This window comes from Lagopus leucura, unplaced genomic scaffold, assembly GCF_019238085.1.
Source record: "Lagopus leucura isolate 7727_CA_CO unplaced genomic scaffold, USGS_WTPT01 Super-Scaffold_100029, whole genome shotgun sequence".
NCBI lineage: Eukaryota > Metazoa > Chordata > Aves > Galliformes > Phasianidae > Lagopus > Lagopus leucura.
This window is the reverse complement of record NW_024962280.1, coordinates 5,373,417-5,384,052: the sequence shown is the minus strand read 5'-3', so window position 1 is coordinate 5,384,052 and position 10,636 is coordinate 5,373,417. Positions and strand designations below refer to the sequence as shown.

General features: G+C 37.1%; 1 protein-coding gene across 1 annotated transcript in view; it reads right to left on the bottom strand.

Moving 5' to 3' along the window:
• NAALADL2 (N-acetylated alpha-linked acidic dipeptidase like 2) overlaps nt 1–9,311 on the bottom strand; it is a 194,844-nt gene extending 185,533 nt beyond the window's left edge. Inside the window, exon 1 of the mRNA XM_042881296.1 lies at nt 8,821–9,311. Within this exon, the coding sequence (XP_042737230.1) occupies nt 8,821–9,308 (488 nt within the window). The 5' untranslated portion in view covers nt 9,309–9,311. The remainder of the gene's footprint in view (nt 1–8,820) is intronic.
• Nucleotides 9,312–10,636: the final 1,325 nt, after the last annotated feature.

The following is a 10,636-nucleotide window of genomic DNA, read 5'->3' as shown; positions in this document are numbered from 1 at the left end:
TCTTATGCAGTTTCTAGAAATATTTGCAAAGAAAAACCAAGCATGATAATACAGAGGAAAGCCATTTGTGTTTTCTTAGTCACTTTCTGCACTGCTAGCAACACAGCAGCAGGTTCCATTTGCCTTACACTGAGCATATAATGAATAATTCAGTTTCTTGCATTGTTCCCTAAATAGTTGATAGGGAATGGTAACTTTATTCATGACCGTATGGCCTTTTTTTAAGCTCATCTATGTATTTAATAATGCACATCACAAGACCCATCACCTAGCTTGGCCTTTATTAAAAATAAAAGCATTTAGTAACCATTGCAAACAAATGGCCATGAAACAAGCAACTTCCCAGAGCTACCACCTTTTGCTCACAAATAGCACTCACCCAGCTATTTAAATAATTAAATGGTCCCAATCTGCACTGCATCAGCGTTGTCTCACATAGCCTTCGACAAGAAACAGATTCCAGAACTGCTGGGAACATGTTCCAGCCTCAGCCATAATCATAACCATAAATAAGTGAGCACTCCGCTAAATCACAAATGCCCTGCTGGAACAAAGAAGATGATTTCCATGAAAGGTGACATTTTCACAGTCTCCTTATCCATTTTAAACTATCACTGCTTCCTCCCACTGCCTTCCACTGTTTTGAAAAACTCCTGGGCTTCTCTAGCTTTTAGGCTCCAGTTCACCACTTGAAAAAAAAGCAAAATTTGTTATTTCATAGAACAGAACCTAAGTATGTAAGTATATATAAGGGAACAGCAACCTTTTCCCTTAAGCCTCACAAGCTGCTCTATTAGCCCACTGGTCAACAAAGTTTGAGCTCCCACTGGAAAATGTAAGAAAAATAAAAGAAAAAATTGTATATGCTGATCTTTTCTGATATGATTGTGGAAGAACTGGTACAAGGAAATCTGTGTGATACTACAGAAAAGAAAAAAACTGTACAACAGCTGAAAAGATGGAAGTTGTTAAATTTTCTCCAGCTTTCACAAAAGAAAAACAAAGACACTAAGCTGGTTGAAGACCAGTTTCTTTTATCAATGCACATACAAAAATCCAAACTAGGAATAATACTAAATTCAGGATTTCCAAACAATTTTACTTCTGAGACATTAGAATACTTAGTTTTGGTAGTGACACTTGAGTTCACTACTCCTTTGTAATGAAAAAAAAAAAAAAAAAAAAAGAAATAGTAACTGGGGAAAATTCCATCTAACTGGAATATTTCAACATTTTCACCCATTAAAAAATAGGAAGAAAGTGGGTTGTGACATGTTTTCTATTCCGGACTGGCACTAGTTCATCAAGAACTCATCTGCACGTAAATTTCAATCAATTAAATGTGTCCAAGGGAAACATTGGGTGAGGGTGAGACTTGAAGGGAGACATGAAGGGTGAGACTTCACTCTCATTCTAAGATTATTATCTACTGAGACAGTGTATATTCAAAGATCCATACACACGTCCTGAGTTATTTAACTTCTTGTCCATAAAGAGTTATCAAGAAATTGTGGAAAAGCAACCATGAAATAAACTAGTTTAATTTTGAAAGTCTAACACTGGACAAGTTCCAATATTACTGGAAAAGGATGATCTTTTTAATATATTTTATATTTGTTTCAGCATGGCAAGTAATACACTTCAGAAACTCATCAGCTTTCAAAGAGAATTGAAGTGAGAATAGAAGCCCCTTACTGCAAGACTACCATAGAAGACAATTATTAAAATTGATTATTGTTCAGACAATATCAATTTCATTATCCCTGATCGATTCCTAGTGTTGCCTGTTAGCAGCCTTCAGTCCTGAGCGCTGCATGAATGGTAACGTAATCCCGCACAAATTGCAGTCCTGCTGGTCTCAGTGAATTTGGTAACAGCCTGACTTATTAGCAATCTTCTAGTAGATAGCTGTCATAGGTGCTGACTGCAGGAACTGGATGTCAAAGCACAACCACAGAGGGCTGGGAAAACTCTTTCCCCTCGAGGCTTTGTTAATTTGATTTATGTGTACAGGCAGGAAACTAATTGCTAATTGTTGCAGTGCATACCATGGAATTGCAGCACTCCATTCAAAAGCTGCATCTCAAGAGTACCAATAGACTTCAGTTTTACAGTATGGTGATAAGAGACGCATCCTAAACAGGAATTTGTTAGTTCTGGTGCCTAAGAAATGGTACAAAGGGAACTTGCAATGTCCTGTGCCACCACCTCCTCCCTGGGGAAAACAGCCACCCCTGAGCACACGGTCACACTGAGCGCCAACACAGTTACCTCAGCATGAGCACACTTTTCCTGTTGTTCAGGCAATTAGCAGATAACGCATCTCATGCCAGTAATTAAATTGTTAAGAGTCTTTGTTCTGGAATGTTTGTTTCTCAGTATCTTTATAAGTATGTTCCTGGGACCACTAGTTAAAGCTGTTAATTCTCCCTGTATTAAGGTGCAAAGACTGGACAATGTCAAACCACTTTGTACAATTTCCACATCCTCGATATTTCCCTGTCGGAAGCAATTGCTCTACAAAAAAAAAAAAAAAAAGAGAATACTGCTTGTTGTCTCAACAGAATGTGATGGTTGATGGTTTTTTCTACAGAATCTTTCTGTTAGAAGACGTATGGTTTGGTTATGTCTATAAAACTGATGAGTGATGACATAAATAAAACCCTTGCCTGTAAATACTGCCTTTTAGCCAGTATTATTGTCAGAATCACTCAGAAATGTCTAGTCAAATACTTCTTCAGGTATAGTCCAATACTAAGCCTCAGGTATACCAAACAGTGCACAAACTGTTACTGCTCTGTGATTCATAAATGTTTTGCCATCTGTTCCAGTTTGCCCCATGCTGAAGAAACAACCCTCAGAAATCCTTAGCTTTCCAAATAGCATTCAGCACCTGCCAGTAAAGGCATGAGGCCTGGGGGACATCAGCCGGTCCCAAGACCTTGAAAACAGGGAAACTGAGGGAATCAGTCCCTCGGTCCTCCTGACCACCCGAGCAGGTGAGAGTGAAGTATGCTAGACCTTAAAAAGCAAATTAGTCGTCAGCCCATTTCATCATCTGTGATAAAAAGTAGTACTTATCACTGCTGAGAGTTGCTTTTTTTAATTAGGACTAAATTGCTCCATACTTTTCAGCAGTCATGGTAAAGAGGTAGATGTCTAATAGCTGTGGAAATTGGTTTTCCCTCTAAACTCTCGCCATACATCTGCTTATAGCAAATGAGGCAAATTGGCCAGGTAACCTAATTTTAAAAGTTAAAATTACACAGTCCAGAAAGGAGTCATCAGAGCAAAATTCAGTTGCTTTCTATAGCCTATAAAAAACAGGTGTTCCTTTTCATTAGAAAACGTGAGGCACTGGATCAACACTTAGATATTCCATAAGGAAGCACTCCAATGTGAAAGTTCAGGTTTCAGGCCCTGCTCCTCCTAACACAGAACAGGACCACTACCCTCAGCCCCCTCTGTCATCTCTCACCAGCACTGGACTGCCCCCTATCTTCCTCCCCTCGTTTCTACCCCAAACTTGTGAATGCTGCATTGAAATAGATAACGTACTATAAAATAAATAAATAAATAAATAAAAGATTCAAGAAAAAATGGTAAAAAAGAAAAGCCTCCAAAAAATTCCAAATTAGCTAATCTACAAAATAAACAACCTGGAATTATACCCTTATAGGAGAATACTCCAAAGCATTATTGTCAGTTTTCAGTTTGTAGCCATGCAGGACATCACATGCAACGCACAAATCCTTCAGCTTCTCTTCTTGTATGAAAAGGTCTCAGAGGTTTGGCAGTATCTGTCATTTTCTTGTGCCTCGACAACAATTTTTTTTTCTTACAGGTAAGTTGTCCCAGTCGCGATTTCCTTTCTGTTTTTCCTAGCACAGAACTGCACGATGATTTGAGAAAGCCACAGTAAGGCAGAAGCCATTCACGTGGGCTGTGACAGATAAGAAAATTTATCAAGGGACTCATTACTTATTATGCCAATGTGAAAGTACAGCTTATTGGATCTAATTCATTACTATATCACACTGGTGTATTGCTTACAAAAAATAATTTTAAATCAACACTGTGCACTTCATTTACAGAAAACACAGTTATAACACACAAAAAAATCACACTGTAAATGATTTCCCAAATCAAACATCTCAGATTCAATATATTTTTATGGTGATCATTAAGAAAAATAATCAACAGAGGGGAAAAATTGTTTTTACTAAACTGTATAGTGGACTTGATATATATTAATCATGTCCTTAGATGTTGAATAAACCATAAGCTAAGATGTTTCTTCAAACAGGAAGAGGGATTTTATAAGCATATGCTGCAACTGACAGTAATGGAAGAAACTATATATCACTACATCAATGTAGCGCTTCTTTCTTCCATCCATAGAAAAACAAATGAAAGAGCTATGTTAAGCCATAAAAAAAAAAAAAGGGGGGGGGGGGGGCCAAATCAAATGAAACCAATGAAAACTATAAAGCAGACAAGACTTTCTAATACCTTTGAAGTACAAACACAGACTATTTTGGGGCAGGGGAAAAAATCATATTGGACATAAGTAGGTATCTGGAGATGAAATTTATCAAGTTAGTGTTCCACAGATAATGGCTTGGGTCATGCAGGGCATCTTTCTTGCACAAAAGGTACCTCCTCATGTTCTCAGAGCCATTCTTTATGGGTGAGGTACCAGGAGGATAACGGGGAACTTTCACTTGTATGATATTACCTCTTATCTCTTTTCAAAAGGTCTTTGTACTTATAAATACACATTGAAAATTGCCATGTGAATAAAAAGAATCCCAAGTGACTACGCAAAATAGGGGAAAGAAATAAATCCAGAGAGTTCACTGAGCACCTGCTTACCCAGGAGCATCACAATATCAATTTCTAAAGATGCAGCAGAGAGGACTTCAGATTCAGGCTAACTATATTTAGTGCTTGCATTTTTACGGCAATACAATAAATATCTGAGACTGATGCACAGCAGCAAATAGGATGAATTCCCACAGACTTACTATTTGCAACATATTTCTCCCGTGCTGGCATGACAGAAGTCAGGATTTATTCGCATACTGAGAACACACAGACAGCTGCTCAGACCCCAGGTAAAGCAAGAAATGGTCTAGGCCAGCTATTCACCCATGAATATGTCAGCATGTAGCTATTAATGAACAGTAGCTATTAATGCCAGTGGGGACAGAATGGGTCTCTACTGGGAGAAGCAGCCACCAGGAGCACAACAAAAGTCAGTTATTTCTCCTTTCTCCCCTTGTACTCTTCCCATTAGAAGGTGATGATCTATTCCTGCTGAGATTTCTCATTTATGGGACAAATTATTCAGTTTTTCCTATAAGCAACTTGGAAATTTAATTCATTCCAAATTTCCACAGTTCAGCTTTTCCAAGACATTCTGGGCTCTCTTTGCTTGCCAAGTGTTTTCCAAGTTTTACTTGATACAAATGTTTGAAGCTCCAAGGACTTAACAACACTGAATATAACTGCTGAAGGACAACAGAAACTTGGGTCTGAAGGAAGTTTCCTTTCTCACCTTCAGACAAAGATATAAAGTCCTTTCCTCGCTGCAAAGCAACTTTTGTTTCTGTGGCAGTGACCATGTAAGGAGAGCTGCTTCTATCTACTTTCCTACAGTCCTTTGAAGAACTAAGCTGAAGTTGAGGATAGAACCAGGCACTGGTGACAAATCAATTCTTGCCAGAGATGGATTTGTGAGATTCTGCAGGTGATATTACCAGCTGGAAGAAGGAAAAGATATGCCTCCAAAGGACAGTTAGTTACAACTAGATGCATTACGAAGGGATTTAAACCTCCCTATTGCTCGAGGGGGAAGAAATCTCAGTGAAGAAAGATTTGAGTGAGGATATATAGAATGAAAAGCAGAGCTGAAATGTAAGAACAGCCCTACGGACTGGATGAAGAGCAAAGCGAAAAGGTCTTTGGTCTGTAGGTCCGTGTTGTTAATCACGGAAACACGTATTCATCTTTCACAGTCATAAGGCTGTGAACGTGCTAGCAGCTGAGAACTCTCACTGTTGAAAGGAATGGCACAATAAGGCCGTGCAAGGCTTTCAGGATTTTTAAAATAACATTTGAGAGAATTAACTGATCAGATAAGTAAGGTATAGCTAGAATTATCACAGACAGCACCACAACAGTCCATCTTTCTTCACATTTATCATTCAATATGAATCCACTTACAAAGTCAATTTATAGACATCAAATCAAAAACCAAAACTTCCTATAAAATAAACATAGTAGACTCATTATCTCATTTTTTTTCCTCTTGCTTTTCTTGAAGACAGAGCAGCGAATGAGCACTCTCTGAGTCAAAAAAGAAACCTAGCAGGCATGCCTCTCTCCTATTTCAGCAAACTCTGAAGACAAACTGCTGTCATATGATGTGACCCTTCCATTTAACTTGCGCAGAATCGAGTCCAAATCCCAATAAAAAAAAAGTAAATCAACAGAAGTCCCCTGGCACATTTCAGCAACTTCATTTAAGCCCACAGGGTCCCAATACACAGAACAACTTCCACTGCAGCAGACGTCATCCCATCTGATCCCACTCCAGACCTCCAAGTACATTAAGCCAATGTCGACCGGGGTAAAAGGATTGGCACAACTGTGTCTTCAACACATTTTCCCTTTAACTCCTTTATCAAAATTGTTAGCAAAATTTCTTACATTTATTGAGTCTGATCTAAGTAGTAAGCTACAAAAATTAAATTAATGTCATTCTCAGTAACATTTAGGAATTGCAAGCTAAGCAGCTGCCACTTATCCCTAGTAATTCAAAGTATATTACACTGAAAGACTTACAATAACACTTATTGATTTTGTCAGGTTTTTTTTCTTTCCCCAAGAAACATATGCTGTGTGTTCTATATTTGTGGGACTCCATATACTCAGGTTTCATTGCAATAGCTTTGACTCTTGACAAACAGATGTTGAGGGAAAATAGCTTAACAGAACATGCAATAAAAACTTTCTCAGATCAAAATGTTGGATAAAGAAAAATCTTGTGGGTAATATACTAAACTAAAAGTTCCAACTGTATATTTTTATACAGAACTGAAAACCAATGCTTGATGACATTTGTGGAAATATTGCTGTTATGTAGGAAAAAAATCACCAAGTTCTAAGTATTATGCTAATTAAAGTATGGCAACACGATAAGTTCTATTAGGTGCAAAGTATTTCTATAATTGATTTTACCCAAAGGCCAGACTTAAATTAACATCTCAATAGTAAGTCAAAATAATTTGAAAAGTGATGAAACAACAGAACTTTTTAAAACCACGCTTCAAAATAATAAAATGGCAAGCAATTCCAAATTCCAAATCAAAGTATCGGAATACCATCCTGACACCAACAGAGTTCTCTGCAATTTTCTGTAATTTTTGTAATATCCTATCAGTAGAATCTAGCTTATTAAAATACTTTGCTCATGATTAAGCCTGATGACAGACCTCAGTCTACCTTCCTTTGTGAGCAGACATAGAAGTTAAATCCGTAGCATACAGAACCCCCAATTGTTCATCACCTATAGCATTTCCCATTATGAAAATAATTGGATTCATAACGTGGAGCCAGAACAGCACACGAAAACTGGCATGAAGTCCTTTATAATGCATATATACACATTTTAAACTTGTATTTAGTAGTAATACTGGTTCAAAGCATGCTACTAACCACTTCAAGGATTTTAGGTTCAAGTTTACCTCATGAAAAAAAAAAGGGACAAATTATATTGGAATATTTCAATAATTACTTTCAATTTACTTCAGAAATACCCACACAAACTCTTTGGATTTCCTCTACAACAATCCTCCTTAATCCTGGGTATATAAATTCTGCCACTTCTCAACTACTACTGATCAAAAAATGTGCAATGTGTTTCCTTCGCCATGAAAAAAGAACTTTCACTGCTCTGGGTCACTTCCAGAAGCCAGAAATAAGTCAAATTCCTCCTTCATGGAGAACCAACTTTAAAAAATTGGCATGAAAACCTAGTTTCTTCCACATTCACTGCATGAGAAAAGTGATTGTACTCTTGTACAAAAGCGTTTTATAAACTTTCAAACCAGCGGAAAGTTTCTGTATGGAAAAAGAAATAATAAAATAAAAATAAAACCCAGTCAGGGGTTTCAGTAGGCAATTCATAACACTTCATATCCATACCCAAGTTAATAGGTACTATGTATTAAAACACTGTTTTTTCAATTCAGCAAATTTTAAAAACGTTTTGGGAGAAGGAGTCACCCTCCTGATTATGTTCTTAAAACAATCTCTCATAGTTCGGATTTCAGTTTTCCCCTCTAAAAGCACGCGAACTTAAGGTTGACATCACGCTCACAGGCTGAAAATAGAGAGCAAAGATTCATCTACTTGCCACAGACCAGATGGGGATTTCACGGAGATCCTATTATTACAGACCACAATCTAACACTTTGCTCTTCAACAATGTTATCTGACGATTGACTGCAACTAGAAAATTTGGTGCTTTCTCCTATATCCAATCTGAATAGTTTGTGTTTTTGCAATTAACGTACATGAAAGGTAACATTAATATACTGAGTAAACAAGTTACTGATCTCTTAAAATAAATACATTTCCATAAGACAACAACTAAGACAAATCCACATTATTATAAGTATCATTCACAAAGGAAAATCCAAGGTTTGTAAGTAAAAATAAATAAAAGTTAAAAATTAACAGAGATTCTTTATATTCACATCTGATGGCTCTAAGTAAAAAATAAAATAAAATAAAAAAAATTAAAACACATACCTGTATATTTGCTGAATATTTTCAGCTTTGATTTCCTTGAGGATTTCGTGGTAGTTCTGAGGATTATTTGGTTCTGGAGATGCTGGAGGAGAAGGGCATTTCTTGCCCGCATAATATCCTATCATAATTCCAAAAATAAATAAAATCAACGCAGCACAAAATACTTTCAGTATCTGAAAAAAACTGCAGCGGTGGCTCTTTGGCGACTGTCTTGAATAGTGCGAGATGTACTCAGGGTCTTCCTGAAGTCTCTGGAATCTTCCCTTAGGAGAAGCTGATGGCTGGATGGGCTCAAGATCGAGGTCAGGGCTCTCTGAGTTTCCCAGATGATGCTGGACTGCACCATCGAGTCGGAAATGGTCAAAGCCAGGCTCCTCCAGCTCTTTTTCCATGTCCCATTCCAGTTCTAGCGCTGTGGCCTGGAGGTCATCACTGTCAAGGTATTGGCCCTGGGTTCTCTGGTCCGCATTCACTTTGTGATAGGCCATCTTTTTAACTATGAAAACAAATTTTAAAAACAAAAAACAAACTTGAGTGTTTGTTTTCTCATGTCTATGTAAACAATTTATTTATGTCTCCTTTGCAAACCTGGGAGAACTGAAAATACGTATTAAAAAGCAGAAACTCAGTTTCACTCTATTTTCATCTCCCCGTTATTCGTTGTAGGATCAGTGGTCCCACAATAAACATCGAAGAGGAAATAAGATATTTAAAGGAATACAATATATTGAAGGATATGAGTGAAGGGAATTGATGAGTACCAATGGCAAAACACAGAAGTTACTCCATTATTTTTGTCAGTCTCAAGATAGTAATAAAAATTTGAGTGAAGGTACAGAATTTCCAAAACAATTATTTATTATCTGAAAGTCATTTTAAAGCTTAACTGTGCACATCAATTTTATTGCACACACTGTACAAAATAATGCTGCTAAAATAAAGTTGGAAAAATAAAAATAACACTTGCCTGTTCTGACTCTAAACACAAGGAAATGAGAAGTTAAAAAAGAAATTTCAGAGTAACATTCTACTTATACATCAATAAAAGACTTCTTTTTAGATGGAAGATTCTATTATTTATAGGTATTTTAAATGCATAGTTCCTGAATGACTGATGAATTTACTTAGAAATTGTCCCAGCTGTTTTGCTCCACTTATTTTTCCCAATTTAATGAATAAAAATCACTGCCAGATACATATTTACAACAAAATCAATCCTTTAATAGCATGGCATACTTCTAGATACTTCGAAGGAAGTACAAGCCCTCCAAGGGGAACTGACCTCCACTACAAACATTCAAAGTCAATTTCCAGCAAATCATTTTTTAACAGACTGCACCAGTGGGGTGCCGTTTTCCTCCATACTTTGACAATAGCTATTCCATCACGTAAGTATCTGTAATCAACGGCTTCTCTAACTTCAAACTCATCAACTAGAATAAAATGATAAAGATATTAAATTTCTTGCAGAGATCGATATCAAACCAAACCCTACACTACATTATCCTTCCATTTTGATGTTTTAAGGCATTTTCAAAGTACCTCCAGATTACGTTACTGGGGCCACATAACAGATGAACATAGTCTACAAGCAGAGAAGAATTTAGCTTGTTTGAAGCTCTTTTGAAGAGAACAAACATCAGAAATCATTGACATAATGAACAGCCTATTGTCCACCAAAAGTCTGTCTCACTCTCTACCGATTTACAGACTATTTCCTTGTGCAGGCATATAAATACCCCTTGCCTATGCTTCTCAGAGCAGTCCAGTAACAGTGAAGACAGCACATACCTGAGGTACGTGTTTCAGGTTTACC